Source organism: Numenius arquata, chromosome 5 (assembly GCF_964106895.1).
Source record: "Numenius arquata chromosome 5, bNumArq3.hap1.1, whole genome shotgun sequence".
Taxonomy (NCBI): domain Eukaryota; kingdom Metazoa; phylum Chordata; class Aves; order Charadriiformes; family Scolopacidae; genus Numenius; species Numenius arquata.
The window spans coordinates 68,731,938-68,753,803 of record NC_133580.1 but is presented as its reverse complement, the minus strand read 5'-3'; the positions used below and the strand labels follow the sequence as shown (position 1 = coordinate 68,753,803).

General features: G+C 39.6%; 1 protein-coding gene across 1 annotated transcript in view; it reads left to right on the top strand.

Moving 5' to 3' along the window:
• ARAP2 (ArfGAP with RhoGAP domain, ankyrin repeat and PH domain 2) overlaps positions 1-21,866 on the top strand; it is a 120,188-nt gene that overhangs the window by 22,080 nt on the left and 76,242 nt on the right. The window contains exons 7-8 of the mRNA XM_074147318.1: positions 3,205-3,325; positions 6,124-6,305. Coding sequence (XP_074003419.1) covers positions 3,205-3,325; positions 6,124-6,305 — 303 coding nt within the window. The remainder of the gene's footprint in view (positions 1-3,204; positions 3,326-6,123; positions 6,306-21,866) is intronic.

Genomic DNA, 21,866 nt, shown 5'->3' with positions numbered 1-21,866 from the left:
AAGGCAGCGGGCCCCTCCTTCTAGCTACATGGCTGGCTGTATATATATATTTAAATGGGGAAGTTGCTGGTTTAATTTTAGATCTTCATGGCAAGATCAGTCTTTTCTACTGTGTGTTTGTCCAAGGACGTTCCTACAGAGACAATCACGTTACAGAAGGATTGCTATACTTTTGGTTTCACCTATCGATTAAAAGTAGCTCTCTAAAGGAAACCAATCCATACTCGGATATTTTTCTCATTATTACAAGCAGAGAAGGGTAGACTCAATGGAATGAAATGGTTGATTTTACCCAGAAACACTATTAATATTAACTAGCTCTATTTGTCATTCAAATTAGGAACTTGAGAAGAGTGAGGTTCTCGGGAAGGGGAAGTTTGTTACATGGCTAATGAAGAGTGAAACAAGGGGAGATGGGGTAGTATTCCTGAAAATGTGCATTTATCCCCTCTGAACACTTCTCTGAGTGATTTAAACCTTAATTTTCTAAATAGTTCTCTAACCTTGATCTAGTTGTGCATCATCTTCCAATTGTTAGAGATCTCTTCTTCGCTTTATGTCTGCATATAAAAAAATACTTAGGTTTTCTACAAACAGCATCCGACCTAGGAACGGTTTTTGTTTGAATCTGTGATGCTGCTCATTTCTTCTACGTTCACGGTCCCGAGCAAGTTGATGTGGTCAGAGCAACATCCCGTGTGGTTTCATCTTAACAGAATGTGGTTAACTGAAGGGAGAGCGAACAGAAGAGGGGAAGGGAGAATTAGAGTATTCTTTTCAGCTGCCCCAACATGTACCGTTTTTGTTTCAAATTTCGTCCTACTTTTGGCAGGGGAACTCTGGTGCTCTAACATGTGCTTTATAGTAAGGCAAGAACTGCTGATTATGTTTGAACGTTTTTATTTAAAAACAAATATATGAATGATTTAGGAAAAAGTCTTGCCTTTTCACATGGAGAGCTTCTGTGTTTTGTTTTGTGATGTTGCATGTGAGCATAACGAAGAACTAAATTCACTGTGAAACAGGTGAATCTTTGTCGTTCTTGAAATAGATCATATTTAACCTGTTGTGGAAGGAAAACCAAAGCACTGCAAAAGGGGGTTTTCCAGGCTCTTTTAGCCCAGCTCTGGAGCACAACTGTCAAGGACAACTCTATTGGGCTGTATTTGAAAAGAAAAGTTTTCATCAGAGCAGTTGATATCAAAACCCACTTTTTTTCCCCACTAGAAAATTTTGTCAGAGAATTTTTTTGTCAGAGAAAACTAGTGTACACCTCCCAGTAACAGAAGAAATATCTGTGAGGTTCTTGGCTGTGATTATTTCTTTTTGTTTTCTGTATTCTTAAATAATTTCTAGGCTGGAGTATTTCAAACAGAGAAATTGTATCTTGATCAACAAGAGCTTTTTAACAGTAGACATTATTTCTTGAATGTGAAAGAGAAGCTGCTGCAGAAAAAAAAGACTGAAAAATTATTATGGTTTAAACTGTATTTGAAAATTTGTGTGCCTTGGGGAACAAAGCTTTAAAAAAGGAGGATTTTTCAAGTAACAAAACCAAAACTATGTTCAGCTTAGAAGCAAACTCATGTTTATTGTTTTTTTTTAAGCAAATAAAAATAGCTGCGACTTTGAGCACTGAATTTTTCTCTTACAGTACCAAATGCAGCCAGTAGATGCCTGCAAACACCGTAATATGTTATTTCTAAAGGTGTCCAGATACAATTATAAGTAATAAGTTTGCTTTGCCATTGTGAAGGATCAGTAGTTAACATAATATCCAACCTTACTAGCAAATATGTTAAAAATCTCTCTTCTAACAAATATAACCATAATGAAAATAGATGTGCAATGTTAAGGTCATTCCGAGTGACAGAGTAGCTCTCGCGTGTAATGATAGCGACATGCTCACTTTGGCCGTATTTTGATATTTCGATTTATTTATTTGCTGAACTGCATCCACTGACGTATATTACTATCTAAAAGTGAAACCACATAAGAGTGTGACTTTGGTGAAAATCAGTAGTATATTAAACTCAGTAAACAAACAAACAAAAAAAAGATGCTGTGTATCCTTCACGCTTAGCATTCACAGCGGCGCCGTGAGTCCTTGTGTGGTCTATTATAATAATTTATACTTTGGGAGGAAAGTTATTGCAGTACAAATTCTTTATGGGGAGCTGACTCTTGGACTATTACTGCATCCGGATGATAAATCTTAGCAGTATATCGGAATTGTCTCCGTCAGGGAATCAATTGATCAAAGCACGGGGGGGACGGGAGCAGCGGCCTTAACTGTAGAAGCCAGGAATATTTCTCAAGTGTTGCACATCTGCTTGAGCTCCCCACATCCCCCCCCCCCCCCAGTATATGGAATACTTAGATTAATTAGGTTAAAAGACGAGCCACTGGGAGAAAGTACTCGTCATAATTCCTGTTTCCTATCTTGCTGTTGTCTTCAGTTGTCCTGATTCCTAGTTAGAAATTAACAAATTTTGGTAAAATTTGCACTGATGCCAAATAATGTTTTTGAGGGATCGTCCACCTCCTCCCTCATATGGCAGAAAAGTACAGACCTGATCTAAGCTGAGGATTATTGTTAGTGGTGACAGGTCAATGGATTCTTCCAGAGAGTTGATGATCCCCTTTGAGTTCAAAATTAGGGATAAAATCGGTGAATTTACTTTTCTTATTGGCTACCGCTGAAGGGGTGGGTAAGGAACAGAAAAATTCTTTGGAATTTTCTGCCTGGAGAAGGCACAATTTTTTTTCCCTTGTCTGATTCTATCCTACAAGTATAATATTTATTTATTTATTTATTTATTTAACTATGGTTCTGTGAGATAGTCAATGTAATTTAGTTTGGCATGAAATTGTAAATTTAGGAGAGTGTGACATTTTGCAATGTTAGTGTCACGAGCCAGTTCATGAAGTGGTATCTCAAATCCCCGCATTCGGTCTCACTGTGCGATTTTACTCTATTTTAGAAGGCAGTGGGTGTGCGTAGACCCCGAACAGCGAAGTTGGTGATGTGTAGGTAGGGAAGTGCTTTACTTATTGATGAGGTTTTATTAATAGCCTGGTGAACTTTTAGGAGCACAGACTCTGTATGTGAACTTCCCAAACAGCATGGCAAGTAATATTACCTGAGAGACGTTTAACATTCCAGAAGAGTTATTAACTATTTCTATTGCGTTTTTATTATAGGAAGTGTTCTCAAAGGGAATAATTCTGCTCTCTGCTATAGCAACAGTGAGAGTTCACGGGGAGAATAAATTTGAAGTTGTCACATCCCATAGGACTTTTGTCTTCCGTGCGGATAAAGAAGGTAAGTAGAACATGTGTCTCTCTAATGGTTACCAAAAAGCCATGTAACCACTGCTGATAAATGATGTTTGTGAAATATAACTGACTATACTAGCAGAAATATTTCTGAAATCCAGCTGTTTTGGGCTTATAAAGTGAAACCACTTAGAGATAACTCTAAGCTGTGTAAGAACAACTGAAATTGCTGGGGAATGGCCTTTAAAAATATAAAAATGCGAATACTATTTTCAAAATTTTCTGTCTCCTCCCCCATCCTTCCCAAAGATGAATTTTTCTGGTCGTTCCTCGGGTCTCACGGTGTGCTCTCAGCCATCTGCTCCATGTCACCACTTGATATCAAATTGACAAAGAGCAACAACGCAGTTGATGGCTTGAATGTGATGCTGTGATCAAAGGAGATCTGGGTTTTTCTCTGTGTGTCTATTTACTGCCTTATAATCTATTTTCATGTATTGATAAAGAATTCAAATGTAAATTGTAGTCAAGAAGTTAGTATGCCTTCTAATTAAATGCTTTATCAACCTACAGCTGTAATATGTGGAATCGATACCCGTGCATGTATGACTTATTTATGGAAACAACCAAATAAAATGGAATACCTAGGAAGAAAAAAAGATATGCAATATGTATTTACAGCAGTACATGCCAGATCCATTATAGCTAAGGGTCTCTCAGCATTTCCATTATCAAATCCCATTTTTATGGGTTATAGCCTGGTTGTAAACATTCGCTGCAGGCTGTAACAGGAGTGCAGCATCAGTGAACAAATCCTTCTTATCAGGTTTGGCTCAAATCATTTCAGGCATTTTTATGCTCTTAACTGAGTTAAAAAGTATATCTATTTTTATTATTTTTGCTTTTCTCATCCAAATTTATTATTTTTTTTCCTTTTTTTTATAAGTTGGAACATAACCATCTTAGTGCAGTACATTTTGTAGGGCCGTAATTTGCTTTATGGACCATTGCCTTCGAATACTATAAAAATGTTAACAACTTAGACTGACTTGTAATATATTCTGAGCAGCCACTTGTTATACACAAAATTGAATTTTCATTGGGTGTATAACCATCACTGGCCATAGTGGCCTGCCTGTAAAGCTGTTCATTTAAGGTTCATTAAGGTCCTTACTGTATCCAGAGCTGGATGATAGATTCATAGTAAATGATGTAAATAATTCTGCTTGGTGTTATGTGCACAAACTGCTACTTGGTGCTATTTCTTCCGTGGATTTGTGGTTGGGAATTGTTTCGGGACTATCCAAAGGCTACTTAACTTCTTTTCGAAGATTTTGAAATGGAGACTTTTATAATTGTTTCATCGTGTGTACCTTATTTATTAACTTGCCTTCTGCTGGAGTATCAAAATAACAAACATTTTCTTCATTGGCCTGTGTCCCTTTGTACCAATGTTGGTCCGCAATCAGTGAATTTATAGTGCTTGCTTTGTTTGCTTTCACTGCTCTGATTTACTATTTTTTGATATATAAAAAATACACTATTTTTGGATTGATTTAAATATCTAGAGGGAAAAACGCTATATAATGCTTTGGAAAGTTATGGGGCATTTGGGGGCGAAGAATTTAGTAGTTAGATGACAGCAATGAATTAAAGCATAATCTTCTCAGATGAAGTTTAATTGGAATGAAATCTCATTTTTATAAGAAACCTTTTAGAGTAATTTGATGCCCTCAGCTATACTGAGATATTCCAGTGATCTTTTCAAAGTATTTTAAAAGAGCGTGTACTAAAACAAAACTTCTAAGAGAAGGGATCACCTTCCCTGTGTTGGGATGTTGGGCTGTTATCTTCCTCCTCAAACTATTTTCTGACACTTAAATTTGTGCATTTATTCCTTCTTAGTGCACATGTATGAAGTAAGTGTGTTACTGTTTTAAAGGTGCTCTTTGCAGTCTTCAGCACTGATTGTGTCACCTTTATATATAGCATGGATAGAACTTCCCTTCTCTCCTGCCTCCCCCCCAGTATAATTTATGACCTGAATCTTTCAGAGCCAGGAGTTGAAATGTTCACGATGTCCCAGCCGCACATGGGGCAGGTCTAATTCATTCAGAATATTCAGCATTAAAGTATATTGATCTTAGTCTGGTGAAATATCTGAGGATATTGAATGAGACTGAGTGGAGCTTTATTACTCCACCTACTTGTGTTTCATGTATTTGTAAGATGTTAAATTAATAATGCATGCAAAGATATTCAAACATGCATTTTCTTGATTACTCAGTACCCTTGACAATATCAAGCTTAACCGCTACACCTTAATGGAATAGATTGTAAATTGCCAAATGTTTTTTGCTTAAAAGCATGGCCAATAGCATTGGCCATGACTTACGTCTTTGGGGACAGATGATGTTTAGGTTCCCTGGTTTTTGCTGGCGTGGCTTCTGTGGTTATTTCACATTGATCTGGCTTCCAGAAGGTGAACGTGCCACCTCTCCACCACCTCCGTTTTTAAGCTATCTGGAGTTAAGCATCTTGAAACTAGTAGCCGTGATTTTAAGAATCTTGATGATCAGTTCGTCTAACTACCAATTTGCGTGTTGATTGTTGGGAGCTAATTGAATGGTTGTCTTTGATGACATCTCCAATGATACCGGCTCTGGTGTTTATTTTTATTTACACCTCCTCTTCAGGGTGGATGTTCTCTCTGGTGTGGTAGAGCTGTACCATCAACCAGCACAGCATAGGAGGAAGAGCAGGAAAACTGATGTGTAGAGAAGAACGGAGCTGCTGCTTAACCATATGTCTTTCTCTATTTTTTTATTTTTTTTTCTCGTTTAGAAGAAAGGAATGACTGGGTTAATACGATGCTCAGTGCCTTGAAATCACAGTCTGATAATAACTCTCCGTCTCGAACTTCTGTCGCCCCCGAGAAAAGCGGGTATCTTGAGCTGAAAGGATACAAAGCCAAAATCTTTGTTCTACTGCAGGGAAATACCGTGTGGATCTGCAAAAATGAACAGGTAAATTTTTCATATGCTTTTTTTGTGAATGAATGCTTATAAAGATGATTTAACTAGCGAGTTGGAAATTGAGGGCTCTTTGTGAATAGGTGCATTTCAATAGAAATGCATATCTCTTTTTATGTAGTACTTTATTGCTGCAATTCTCAGAAGGCTTCAAAAAGCAGGCAAAGTATCATTATGTCTATTGTACAATGGAAAAAACCCGAATATATAGTGAGGTGAAGTGAAAAGCCCTGAGTGTCACAACAGGTTAGTGGCAGGGCTGGGATTAATTCACTCTTAAAACGTGTGCCATGAGCACTCTACTATATCAGAAGGCTTATTTTGTGCACCGGCTTCATTGTCCTGTAATACAGTGCTGTGGAAAGCGTGCTGTACAGGAGGAGATTGTGGTATTTAAGTGATGCTTCAGCTAAATGTTCAAAACTGATGTTCTTTGTGTTTAAAAACCTAACTGGGCCAGTTGTTTAAGAACTTAGATTGGCCAGTTTCTGTTGGGCAGTGTAATACTTTAAACAAATCCAGTATTAAAAATCGTGAAGTAGGCCTAGCATTGCAGCTCCCCAAATCTGGGGCTTTTTGTTTTGGTTTTGGGCATGAATATATCTGATATAAAGTAATTAGCTGTGGAACTCTTTAGGATGCTGGAGATAGGGGATAATTGGGTTCAGTGAATGACTGCATGAACTAGAGGAAGAAAAATCTCTTGCAGGACGTTAAATGGAAGAACTTATTGCTGTGTGAGGAAATTGGTGGCCCACACGTAGCTGGAACCCGGAGGGCGTTTGAGGGAGGTGGTGTTTACATGCTTGTCTTTGTTCTCATTTTCTCTCAAATTTATGTACAGGCAAACTCTTGTTTCAAATGTGAATGGTCTCTCCATAAGACTGGTCGTTTTGGACTTAATCTCACTTCCTCTCCTGTTATCCTCTTAAGCGTGAAATTATTTAGACGGGCTTGAGGGACCACATAATGTTCAATATTACATCTTACTGTTCTTTCCCAGGCAATGGCAGGAAATTTGAGACTGAGAGAGAATTTATTTTTTTTTTTTTTTTTTCTTTCTTACTGCACTCCACGGAAGTTTCACTTGTCAGGTACATTCTTTGAGGTCAGTCAACAACCAACTAATCAAAACCGTGATGCAATTTATGGCTTTATACTGTTCTGTAGCTCTAACAAAACTTCCCAAATGATTTAGATGTAATATTTTACCAAAAACTGCATTGGCTGCATGTCATTTGAATTATAGCCTGCAGCATGTGTTTTGCTGAATGAGCCCCATGGAGAGGAATTGGTCTTTGTGGTTGAGCAGAGGACTCTTTAGCTGTCCTGAAATCCTCAGTCTGGATTATGGTAATGAATAGCTGGCCTGCCAGTTAGTTTGTTTATTTAAGTAAAGTTTACAGCTAGATGTCTTTAAGGAGTAATAAAACCAAAATGCAAACGTCGCCCTTCCACCCTGGAAACCCTGTACTTCACTGAGGTTCTCTTACATCAATCCAGGAGAAAGACTGAAGTTGGCCAACTTAATTTGCAGTCTCTGCCTGTGGGATGACCCACACTGTGCTGTGATGCTGAACATTACTCTCCCATCGTGGGGTTTCCAGGTATTCCATCAGTGAGAATCTCTGGAATGCATTCCCATCAATGAGAGGCCTCTCTTCATGGATGTTCATTGTAATCAGCCACTTTTTGCCTTCAGAATCAATACCGTATTCATCTTATGCTCCTGAATACTTTTGAGTGCTCCCTTGTGGATGTTCTGAGCTTCTTGATTAAGGGAAAAATGTGGTACTTCAATGAAGGATACAGAATTGTGGAGGAATTTCTCTTCCAGAGGGATAGGTCATTTGAAACTAGCTACATCCTTCTTGAACATCTCCATACCAGGCATGCAATTTTTGCTTTCTTCCTTCTTTCTTACTCTACCTGCATATAAGCAGTGGGAGCATCTTTCTTGTCTCAAGTAGTCCTTGGATCTGTCTCTGTTAATATGTGATGCTCCCAGCTCTGCCCACTGGGCTGAGTCAATTTTTCTGACTGTGTGTGTTGATACAAAACTCTTCCAGAGCCATTCACTGCTGAAGGGTTCTTGGTTCCTCTGTCATATGTTTTCAAGGTGCAGATTGTCACTGTCTAAAATAATTTTAGGCTGCTTACCCCATCCCCCCCAATCAATTTCCTTTTTCAGGGATTTTTAGAAATTATTATTTTGTGTGTGCAACTGTGTTAGTTCTATCGCTCGTGCGGCTCTATCAGCTCTGCCCTTTCAACATCATTGATTTCAGATTTGCTTTCGCTGATCATGAAAGCACGCCCTTATGCTTCCTGTCTACTAGATGTTTATTCCCTTCTACTCCATGGATGCTCTGCAGAGATCACTGACTGCAGCGCAGCAGAAGGCAAACCAAAATCAAGCCCTGAAGCAGGATGAAGGTTAGATGTGCTGCCCCCCTGTCAGCACCTTCTGCGTGCAGGAGTATTACAATGGTGCAAAACCAGCTTCCTAAAACCAAAAATATCAAATGGTCCTGAGAGGTTTCTTTTTACATCTTCCATTTGAACAGAATCTCTTTCTTAATGCGATTTCTGGCTATTTGGGAATCAGAAGAAATAGCTTCTGTCTTTAAGCTTTCATAGTCTGTAATTCTTCTCTCGGTACCTCTTGTGTTTTATTTTTGAGTTGAAAAAGCAAATTATTTTTACTGCAGCACTGAAGAAAACCCCAGTCATACAGCATTAATCCATTAGAGGGCTCTGTTGTTCTAAAAATCTTTCCCCATCTCAAGTTTACACTTTAGCCATTAATTACCAGGCAAATATGTCCAGGGATGTCCTCAAATCCTGTTCATATTGAATTCACTTCCATACCAGAACGACTCCCAGAGAGACTTAGAGGGGTTTATTATAACTGCAGTGCTAAAAGACACCTATTTAGACTTCTTACAATGTTGAAATAAGATCGGATCAAGCAGATTCATTGATTTCTATTAAACTTGACAGAGAGTCCACTGTTACTTTAAAAGATTTTTTTTCTTCATTGTTAAAAGTGGAGAAGATCCTAAGCCAAATGCCAAATCCTAACATAACCACCATGAACTTCGTGAAGTTCAGATTGAGATCAGGACATCATGTCTCAGGCCCATTTCTAGTTAAAAAGTGATTGGTTTAGCCTGAGCTTTTGGCAGTGATATAGTGCTGGTATGAAGCCATCAATTTCTTTGACTCTCCATGTAGTGCGAATTCCTTAAACTTCCTCTCTGGAGCAAAAGTGAAAAATAGATTGTACAGAATCAATTTGTTCAACCTGCAACTTGCTGAAATTCCCATTTCTATTTCAAAATCATTTGTGCTTAAATAAAAACATGTCATCTGATCCTTCATGACAGCTCAGATGTTGGCTTGAAATGTCAGTCTGCTGTGGTGGTGCCAGTGGTCACCTCCCCTCTATGACCGTCAGAAGGGCTCTGACAGATGCTTGCGTGACCTGCTGAATTATACTCCCTTCCTTAGGATGTATTTAGGATTCGCTGGTACCTAAAGTCAGGGAGGGCCTAGGTGTCACAAGGTTTACACTAAAATTTGGCTTTGATAAAGAGAATTCAGGATCCTCTGTTACTGCTTTGGGTGTTTTTTGAAATAGATGTATTTACCTGGGATACCTGAGGGAACTTTGCCAAATATGAAGACTGGGAAATGGTACGTATGGCTCTGTGCCATAATTATTTGTGACTTCTTTTCTCCATGCATGACTCCAAGTTAAAGCTTGAATAATGATGAGTATTCTCTCTGTTATGTACAAGCAATAATATCCATTTCTTATCAAAAACCTCTTGTTTCATTTTGGCTTGATGGTCTTATTGATTTCAGAGGGGTTTTTTTTTTTGTTTTGTTGAAGATTGACAAGTTTTGCTTTGTGGCAGATGGAAATGTTTATTCATGTTGAGTGAACAAGTAAGAGAGTGCTGAGTTATTTTCATTTCCTCTTTACTGCTAATGGTGCATTTAAAGCAAAACTGGACAACATCAAAATATGTATTACAGGAATTTATATTAAACAAGTAGAAGATGGCAAAGGGTATGATAATCATCATCTGCCTGGACTTGTGCAGAGCATTTGACGCTGTCCCACAAGACATCCTTGTCTCTAAATTGGAGAGACATGTACTTGACGGACAGACCACTCAGTAGATAAGAAATTGGCTGGATGGCCCCACTCAAAGAGTACAAGGTTGTGCACGTGGGCTGGGGCAATCCCATGTACAAATCCAGACTGAGTGAAGAACGGATTGAGAGCAGCCCTATGGAAAAGGACTTGGGGGTGTTGGATGATGAGATGCTCAATATGAGCCAACAACGTGCGCTGGCAGCCCAGAAAGCCAACTGCAACCCCAGCAGCGTGGCCAGCAGGGCAAGGGGGGGGCAAATTCTACCCCTCTGCTCCACGCTGGTGAGAATCCACCTGGAGCACTGTGTCCAGTGCTGGAGTCCTCAGCACAGGAGGACTGTTAGAGTGGGTCCAGAGGAGGCCAGGAGGATACTGGGAGGGCTGGAGCCCCTCTGCTGTGAGGACAAGCTGAGAGAGTTGGGGGGGTTCAGCCTGGAGAAGAGAAGGCTCCGGGGAGACCTCCTTCGAGCCCCTTCCAGTCCCTAAAGGGGCTCCAGGAAAGCTGGGGAGGGGAGCCATAGGAGGAGGCGGAAGGGTTTGACACTGACAGAGGGGAGATGGAGCTGAGATGTGGGGAAGAACTTCTTTGCTGTGAGGGTGGTGAGAGCCTGGCCCAGGTTGCCCAGAGAAGCTGTGGCTGCCCCATCCCTGGAGGGGTTGAAGGCCAGGTTGGAGGGGGCTTGGAGCAACCTGGTCTGGTGGGAGGTGTCCCTGCCCAGGGCAGGGGCGTTGGAACTGGCTGATGTTTAAGGTTCCTTCCAACCCGCGCCATTCTATGATAATGTTGAGAACTGATAAAGCGATAGATTGAAGGAGAAGGCAAAGATGATGCTTGAGATTGGCATTATGAAACAGAGGAAGTGATGTGAATGTCCGTGGAGGGAAGTGGAACGGGTGCATCCATGTATCTGTGTGCAGAAGAAAAGAGATGTTTTCTTATTTGTGTTAAGAAACAGAGGCTTAAAGGGGAGTGCTTTGAGCAACCTGATCTAGTGAAAGATGTCCCCGTCCACCCAGAGGGGTTGGACTATATGATCTCTAATGGTCCCTTCCGCCTCAAACTATTCTATGATTCTGTGAAATACAGTCCCAGGTATGATGTGGTTGGTATTCAGGGGCAGACTTGGAAGCCTGTGACTTTCTGGTATATAGCGGTGGGAATTTATAATGATCCTAGGAGGTTGCTCATTAGGAAATGTTCTGTTTTTCCCTGGAGAAAATGTAATCCTGATTAATAATCATGAACATGATGGGTGAGAAAGAGAAAACCTTAAAAAAAAAAAACAAGTGAAGGATCTATTTAGTACAGTAGAAAGTGTCTAATAATGGAAGGTAAACAGCGAAAAGTGAAGTCCTGAAATTAGTAACGATTGTGATGCTAAAGCCTTTTAAATTTATTTAGGTTTTTAATTGTGTCATGGTTTGTGAATATGAAATGAGTCCAACGTGGTGGCAACAGCTATATGAAAGAGGAGTTGGGGAGAGGAGTTCGATGTTTGTTGAGTAGGAAGCAAAATAGTCACTTAAAAGATGAGATCTAATGAGGAGCTCTGAGCAAAGCAACTGGGGGTTTTGGAAATGGAGCTGGGGAAGGAGGTAGGGGATTAAAGGTAACAAAATAAAGTGGCAGGAGGAATGGGAAAACCTTTCTGATAATTGTTAGCTGGTAATACATTGGTGAATTGAAGTGAAAGCAAGTGACCCAGCCTCTCTTAAATTCAGTTGTTTGCATCAAGCTGTAACTGGGATGATAGATTAAGGTCATATTCCTAATTTTCCAGCAGTTCTTTGGCAAGTAATTAATTCCAATCTTCCATAATCAAAACCATGTCAAAGATCAGTTGCTGGGCATCGGAAACAACTAAACAGGAAATAACTTGAATTCTGTACAAAGGCTTGTTCTAGCTTGTTGAACATATTATTAAAGAACATGGGGAAGGGCGTAAACAAGAATTCTATCAAAGAAAAATTGAAAAGTTAATGTTAAGTTCTTCTATGTGCAGTTACATGTTGGCCCTCTGAGTGTTTTGTTTTTATGCTATTAAGATCTCAGTGAGGTGTAAGTAGACCTAAAGCAGTCCTGAAACATGGTAGCAAGCCTAAAGCTCCCGCAATGAACTAAAGATTTGTGATTAATTTCATTTGGGGTGGAAGGTGGGGAAGAAAGAAAGAAATTACAAAGTTACCGGGTTCTCAGTAATGCTCAGTCAAGCTACCTTGATCATGTAAAAATTAACAGTGAAGAAAAGCAGGATTTGTTTGAATATTATGAAGAAAAAAGATTTTTTTACAGAGTGGCATAACACATATATAAACAATTGAAGAAGGTTTTCGATCTGCTTGTCATAAGGTTCGATCACTATTAATGCAGTGTTGGAGAAATCGTTCCATCCAAGGGCACTGGAATGGAATTATCCGAGAGCAGCATTATCCATCGCTATCCATGTTGCTTGCATTTAAGAACTACTGGCCTGGCTTTACATCCCATAGAAAAATAGTCTATTGGATCAACAGCCCTAAATACAGGAAGTAGAGCAGCACTGTGTGAACTTTAATTTCTAATGGTAGACCAGCTCTGCATTTATTTATTTATTTTAAATCACATGGACAGGTTATTTCTGCATTCGCTGAGTCTAAAAGATTGTACAATCAGTGTGTGTGCATATATATGTATATATACACTTAAATAACAGTGTTTTCTTTATGTGCAACAAGGAGGCTTGGGATGACAATGAAACTGAAAAAAATAGATGTATTTTTCAAGAATAGTTAGATCTCTCTACTTCCAATAGCTCAATATAGTGTGGAATTCAATGCAGCTAGACCATTATTTTGCACCTAGTTGATTTTTGTGTAATTGTAAACGTATCAGTCAGGTCTCATAAGGAGACACGCTGAAAAACTACTCAGTAGCTTTGCTTTGCTTTTTCTCCTTTAAATTGAGAGCAATGTAAACCACTTTTTTCCACCCATATGTTACTTCTGTGCATTTGCCATCCTTGGGACCAAAGTAACTTTAGACATACCAGTGGCAACACAGATTACTTTTTTTTTTTTCCTCGGCCCGCATCGTTTACTTCAGGTATTAAACTAATAAGGATAGCTGAAATATTAATATCTATGTAGTTTACAAAGCTGTTACAGCAGTGAAGAGCAGAGAATCTCTGAGGCATCAAATCCTCGCTGAAGTGTTCCTTCCACAAACTTAGGGAGAGGTGCAAACATGTGCTGTCTGAATTCCGTCTCCGAATTAGTTAAAAATACCATGAGACGTGTCGTGGTTTGGGCCGACTTTACCAAAACCGGACCGACAGATGGCCCTTTCCCCCCGCTTCTCCCCCACCAAAGAGAGGAGAAGAAAAAGATAAAGGAGATTCAGAAGTTTAGAATGAACTAAACTACTTTAATGAAGAATTAATATTAAAATAAAAATAAAGAAGAAAATAATGAAATAGATACAAAATCTACAAAACCGTATCAAGCTCCCAGGACGACAGTCACGTCACCAGCAGGCACTGGGGAAGTCCCAGATTGGACTCAGTGACGAATGGGAACTGGATTCCAGCTCTGGAGTCAGGAACACACGGATCGGGATCAAAGGCAGATGAACAGACAGAGTCCTCTCTGGACGTCGGCCATCGCAGGAAGGGGCTGACCCTTTGATCCCTCAGCCTTTATACTGAGCATGGGGCAGATGGGATGGAATACCCCAGTTGGTCAGGTTTGGGTCACCTCTCCTGTCCCCTCCTCCCCACCGATGTGACCCCTCTACGTTTTTTCCGTTTCCGACCCTCTAAGGGGGCAAATAACGAAATTGGCTGCCCTTGGTTGTTACAGCAATAAGGATAAGCAAGGGCCTCCCTGCTCACCATCCCTTGGCATGGAGCACAAACATTGGGCTCATCATTCTGAGAACGAGCAGTTTTCTCCACAATGTGCCGTTAATTTCAGAGAGTTAGAGGAGGCCTGGCTGGGATGTAAAGTTACAGAAGAGAAAATTGGTTCGGTTTTACTTCAAACCGGGACAAGATGTCACTGCAAATTTTCAATTATTTAGCCTATATCCTCTGTTATCGACTTGCCAATTTTGAAATGTTACAGCTCAATTAACTAAAGGCGGTTTATGAATGTTAATCTCTAATTGGTGCGGCAGAGCTCAGACAAGTATCGTTTTGGCATTCGTGGGTTTCTCTGGTTACTTCATGGTGTTTTTCAACATTGGGTGGCCTCACTTCACTCTCCGTTGGAGTTCGTCAGGATAAGGACCGTTGCAATTTGTTTAATTAGCCCAGAATTTGTAGTCATCCCCTCTCACTTTTTTTTTTTTTTCCTTTATACTCTTTCACCACCCACCTTTTTTTGTTACGAACAATTAATCAAACAGCAGGCACTTGCCCCAAAACTGTTGTCTTCTGCCCAGTGGAAATGTGAAGAGTTTCTTTACTGGCAGTTGGAAAAAAGCAGGTTGGAGTTGGTACTGGACCACTAAAATAATTAGGCCATTTGAGTTTTCGTCACTTACACAAGGTGGATGGTTTAAAATAAGCATTATAAAGATGATCCTTAAAATACTGAGAACTTCGATATCATTATTGCTTTCCTTTATGTTGGTTTCTTTATGTAGTTTGGAGGAGTATGGCATTGTTCAGACAATAATAAAGCATTTTTTTCTTATATCTACCAGCTTTATTCTAAATAAATGCACCATCCTTACAGCAAAAGGAAGGGAATTTATGATTTACAGCATAGTAAGAATGTGGGGAATACCCCAGTGTGCTTTCTCAGCAATAATTTCTGTCCCTGGTTAATAAATTGCTAGGCCGACAAATTTGAACTTAATCAACTCAAACTGAATTATTGCCTCATGAAACACTTTGATGCCATTGTTATTAAATGAAAATCTCCCTCTTAAATATTTTGCATGCAATATAATAACTTGTTAGAGATGGCATGTTTTAAAACTCATTCTTTACAAATCAACATGTTACAGGTATTTCCAGAAAACTTCACCCAAAAGTTATTTCCGTCTCAGTAAGTGGGTCAGATCCCCCCCAGAGATCCATGGGAGTGATTGATGGGTATCTAACACTTCTAAAGAAACATTTGAAAAATGTTACATGCATCGAATTCTTGCAAAAGCCAATCTTTGTTACCTTCGCTTAAGGGGGAAGCCTGCAGTGGACACCACGTGAAAAGGCATGGACAGTGCCTGAGAAGGAAAATACATTTAAAAAAATATAAAAGCTTAATCACAGAGAAGGTGGAAAGCAATTCCACCAGGACAGGCTGAGAGAGTTGGGGACGGGTTCAGCCTGGAGAAGAGAAGGCTCCGGGGAGACCTTAGAGCCCCTTCCAGTCCCTCAAGGGGCTCCAGGAAAGCTGGGGAGGGACTCTTGATCAGGGAGGGGAGCCATAGGAGGAGGGGGAAGGGTTTGACACTGACAGAGGGGAGATTGAGATGAGATGTGGGGAAGAAGTTCTTTGGTGTGAGGGTGGTGAGAGCCTGGCCCAGGTTGCCCAGAGAAGCTGTGGCTGCCCCATCCCTGGAGGGGTTGAAGGCCAGGCTGGAGGGGGCTTGGAGCAACCTGGTCTGGTGGGAGGTGTCCCTGTCCAGGGCAGGGGGTGGCACTGGATGCTCTTTAAGGTCCCTTCGCACCCAACCCATTCTATGACTCAATGATTCAGGAAATAAAAGGTGGAAATAATCTTGTTTGTATTTTAAGTGATGCCTGGTGACATTAGTATGTTTTGAGTATTTCAAAAAGCTTTTATTTGGTTGGTTGTGTTTAGGTATTTGTGTTTTGGGATTTTTTTTTTTTTTTTTCTTTTGGGGACCTTTATGCTTTACTTCTGCAGAATTTCCAATAAAAAATGCTTCGATAAAAATGTTGAGCCAAAGAATACACATGGCTGACAAGCATGCTTTACTCATGAAGATACACACTTTTACTACACTACACTACACCTGATCTTAGCCTAATTATTGACTTTGCCAATTCTTTTTGGGGTTTATGATATCTAATACTAATATCTAATACTCTAATTGAGTATTACAGCTCCTGTCCACTTCTTTGTTTAAGGTGAGTCTATTCAAGGCCAGGTTGGAGGGGGCTTGGAGCAACCTGGTCTGGTGGGAGGTGTCCCTGCCCAGGGCAGGGGGTGGCACTGGGTAGTCTTTAAGATCCCTTCCAACCCAACTCATTCTATGATAATGTTGAGAACCAATAAATATAATAATATTTATTATAAATAAACAAAAAAAATACTGCTGTGCATTGGATATGACTCCATTTTGATTATGGTAAAATTATGGTCTCCGTCTCGTACCGTCCAAGGTTTTCAGGTCGTACTGGTTTCTGTACTTCGCATCTGGGCAGAGAAGGGTTTGTATCCCCTGTACTGCATTTCTCTCTGTTTATACACGTTTCCAGCCATAAGTCCAGTATGCAGAGCTGCGTTACAGATACGTGAGGGAGGTTTTAAAAGCTTTTTGAAGCAGTGTGGCTGCATTAGCATAATTAATCTGGGTTTGTATCCTGCTTCCTGTTCTACCGTCAGCCCGTCTGGCACTTGTTTGAGAGGCTCTGCAGGACCTTGGGTGATGAGGAGAGGTGTGATGGCTTTTTTGCCAGCCGAGGGCTGTAATTCCTTGCCCACGGGGTCATAAAGAAGTTGAGAGGCAGATGAAATGGCAGCAGTCAGCAGCTCAGTTCCTGCCACGCAGGAGTAATCGCAGCCCATTATTACAATTGACTCTTGCTTCTCTCCACTGAAGGAACTGAGCAGCTGCCAACCTGCTGGGCTGCGAGAAAACTGATAAGGCAGGAGATGGGGGTCATAAGGAAAGTTGAGGCAACTAATCAAGGCAAAATTTGTTCGTCCTGAGTAGCTGTAAGAGAAGAGAAGGAGACAGTGCTGACTGGTCATCGCTGGTGCCCAGGCAGGAGATGGAGTCTGACTTCCAGGTTGGTTGGTTGGTTGGTTTCACCTTGAACTTCTATTTTTCACAACAAGAAGCGAGGGGGGCGTTCAAGCATCTTTTGCCTTATTTTGTTTAAAACCAACCAACCACACAGCAGAGGTACCTGCCATTTTTATGGGATTTACCTAGAAGGGGCTTATTTCACCCTGAATAAATCCATCATCTGTTTCTCTGTGTGTGGTTTCGGTGAGCTCTGTAATCATTCCTGTGCATTTAGGTATTTACAGCTTTCTCACTTTCCTTCTACAGCTAAAAAAAAGATGATCGATAACTTGCTTCATCTTTTCTACTTTATTTAACGCCAATCTGCCATTGGGAACTTAGAAGCCCGATTTGAGGATGATCTTACGTTTGCTTATGGCAAATGTGTACAATTAGCAGTTTAGATGTGAAACTTGTGCGTCTTTATTGGTGCTCTCAGCAATATATGCTAATGTGGAAATAAAAGGGTTACATCTGGACAAAGCTCTGTTTTGGAGGCTCTGCTTCTTCATCCTTCTCTCATTGACGAGGTGTGGAATATCAGAAACATAATGCAATATATGCAGGTGGAGCTGTACTGGAATTTTACAGGGAGAATTAAAAATAAAGGTTAATAGAGTGCGCTGTAGGTACAAATCCAGACGATGTTATCTCCTCGCAGTTCTGCATGATTCTGTAGCGCTGGCTCTTCAGGTCTTCTAATTGTGCAGGTCTTTCATCCTAAGACCTAAATTTCATTCTCTTACACTGAGGGCAGATGTATTTTAAGATTAACCTTAAGAGGTCTGGGCAGATTTTCATTCTCGCTGCTTGTCCTTCTAAACGGGAAAAGTTAAAAAAAATGCAATTTCAGTATATACAGGGCAGTTTAAGGAAAGCTGTTGCTTTAGGATCTAAACGCAGACACCTGGGGTCAATCTCCAGCTCTCTGAATGTCACTTGGAGCTTTGCTGTTAAGGTCAGAGTTGCCAGTTTTTCATTTTTAGGCCAGTATTTTGTTTCACTCCTGAATTCTTGTTCGTCCTAGTTTCTTAAATGGCGTGATCATGCTGGGAAAATATACCTTCTTCTAACTTCAGTGTGTTTGCAGATTGCAACTGCCCGTTCTTGCTAATATAGAAGAATTTTTTTTTTTGGAAGATTTTCTGTTCTCGAAACTCACTGTAGTGTGTTACAAGTCTCCTCACCCTCAATTGGTCCAAACCACTGCTGCTGGTTTTCTGAATATCCCGCAATGGAGCGGTTTTATAATTCTAATTCTAGTTCTGTTATACTGTTGGTGAGATTTTCTTTTACAGTGTTATCTTGACCAAGCCTTTGCAATTTTGATGTGACTCCTGCGTGATAAGATGCACCTGGATGCCTTCAGTTATGAGTTTTGTCATAGCTGGGCTTCACCGTGACATGAAATGGGTTCAGTTTGCTGGTGTCTAGGTCAGGATGGTGCTGTTAGATCAGCCTGTAAATCAGTGCTTCCCTTTTTTTCTCTCTTTCTGTGAACAAATCACCACTGTAGGTGCTATTTTTTTACTAACCTCTGATTTGCAAGGCATCTCGACATAACTGAACGTAAAAAATATTTTGAAGCGTACACATATAACTACTTTTTTTATTATTGCATGATTTTGAAGGCTGTTCTAATAGAACATTGAGGAGACAAATTTGTAACCGTGCAAAATGGGAAAGTTAAGCTCCTGTTGCTACTCATTTTTACTCATTTACATTACTCAGTTTATTAATGGTGTTAGAGTAAGAGTTTAAGTAGTGATCAAGGCCCGTTACCCCACCCAAAGAATGTGCTCTGAAACAGAGTTAACGTTGCTCTTGGCAAGTTTTGCTTTTTCAGCGTCTTATTAAATTTATATGAGCAAGATTCTTTTCTTCCTTGCGTAAGGAGATGGATGGGAGTGAGAGACCTGGGAGGTGAAAAGGTTGCAGGAGACATGTATTTTTCTGTTGCATGTTGGCCTTTGCTTCTCTTTAGCAGAAAATAATTTTATTGCAAGCTTGAATTTACTTAATTTTTACAAGAGGTACTTCTAGCTCATGACTTTTGAGTTTTGGAAGACCAGTATTCATAAAAGATTAGACTGTTACATTAATTAAGACAAAGGCATTTTGGTTTTGTTATTATTTGACTAATAAAAGGTGATCATAATTCTAGAAGCAATCCTGAAACACGAGTGTAGTACAGATGTTTTAGAGTTGGATGCTTCTTACCATAAAAATATTTTAATAGCTTCTCTGTAATCTTATGGGGTTATTCTTTGAGTTGTGAATGCCTTTGGTTAAATTGTGTAGCTGTGGTGGTTGCCCTTCTTAGCTTTAATCATTGTACAATCAACATTTAAAAAAAAAAATCACTAAAAACAAATGGCAATGGCTTTTATATGAACTCCTAATAAAAAATATTTACGATGGATTTACTAGAACTTCGGTAAACTCTATAAGGGTTTAATACTCAAGCTATTTCAGTATTTAAGTAGTGAAAAGTATTGCTTATGTGTAAACTCCATTGGTATGTGAAACTGTTTTACATATTTACTTATTATACTAATGGTGTTTTCTTGATGTGGAATCATTACCTTCCTGACAAAAAGCCTGGGAAAATATAAAAGTGAAGAGCTGCTGAGCAGTAGCTCTATTTGTGTCCATGAGTGATTTTGCTTTATGAAAAATCAAAATACTTTCTGTGTATTCGTCAGCTACTTCCATCTTTGTCTCATAAAAACAAATGAGTATGTGGGACTCTAAAGACGGCAAAAGAAAATATTTTTTTAAAAACAAAACCAACCAACCAAAAAAAACCCCTCACACTCTATTTTTGGTTGAATTAAATGTAAGGAGGACGTCTTCCCAGGAGAGGAAATGCTGAAATGACTGATGGAGGTAGGAAAGATTCCTGCTTCTCAAAAGCTTCTCCAAAAGCATTGCCGTTGTCACGGCATCAGCCTTCTCTTGATCCAGGCACAGAAGAATGTACGGCAAAGCTGTTGGTGCTGCTGTCCCTTCCCTGGTTTAGAATAATTATTATGGAAGTGGGAAGAATTCACAAGTCATAGGTGGCTCTCCTTTAGGTTTCTGATTCTGGGCAGTGGTGGGAAGCTGCTGCTTTATACCGGCTTCCAGAAAATGTCTGTACCTCTGCACAGGCCAAGGCACCTTCTTCAAATTTACTGTGCAGGTGTGCACACACTCAAATATATAGTTCTTCTACTAAATATATATTTATGTCTTTCGGAAAAAGATTTATTTTTCTATTTTGGTTCTGATATTTCAAAAGAGTCTGAATTTGAAATTTTAAGCAAATCTGAAATTTGATGGGGTTTGGTGTCTCCTTTCTGCTAAGGTGAACGTTTCTTTAACATACAAGAATTCATACCATCTGACCAAAAGCTTTTGTGTGGGTCTATACTTTCCTTAGTTTTGTTTTGTTTTGGTTTTTTTTGTCTTAAATTGAAGATCATCATGCCACTTGTTAAAGTGAAATTTTTCTCTTCATGGCCCTGTGTCTAAAATCTCCCTAGCTGGAAAAAGTACTGTTAGCACAATTCAGAGATCTCCATATTTCATTCAAATGCTCCCAATAAGAGTTTTTTGGTGTGTTTTGTTGCAATTTTGCAATTTGCATTATCCCAGAAGGGCAATTTGCTTTGATAGGATCAGAAATCTGAACTGTTTGTTTTACTAACATCAGCAGGGAAATCCCATAGTGACCCATCTATGATAAAATGGGGTGTGTGTGGAATTTGGGATATTTGGAAAGCCATAGATACTCCCCCTCCCTTTTTTTTTTTTTTTAAGATTTGAAAATGTCCATCATAGTTAATCCTATTTGCTTGGGCACTTTAAAAAGTGTTGAAACATTTTCTTTTTTTTCCTTCTCCTTCCTTCTCCTTCTTTTCTTTTGACATTAATTGTCCTTTGTAAAGATTTTGAATTTTGCAGATTACTTGGAGATTAGATTAATGAGTAAAAAAAGCTTTGGAAAACTTTCTCCGTTAGGAAATGTTACTTTTGCTAATACTTATTGAAGTAGAAATTATGGATTGCTTTTACTTGTGAAATATGATGTCATAGAATTAAATTTGATTTTACCAAAGTAGGAGGTAGTAAATTAAATAAGAAATTTTTATATAGAGGGTGAGGACTAATTGTCTTAGCACATTACTGTTTGCAGTCAATAAGTAAAAGCCTTGTGCTTGGTCAATGATACTTTTTACTGGTCAATGTCCCAGTGGAGACAGGTAAATTTGGAGGGAAGCAGGAACTCCATTATTTGGAGATTTTCTTGGTTCATTAAGCGGTCTGTGCCAATGGGGGCATCGCACCAGTTTTTTTCCTATTGTACAGTGACAACTCTGCAAAAAGGTCTATAAAGAGGTTCATCAATTCTGCACAACCACAGTTCTAGATTTTAAAT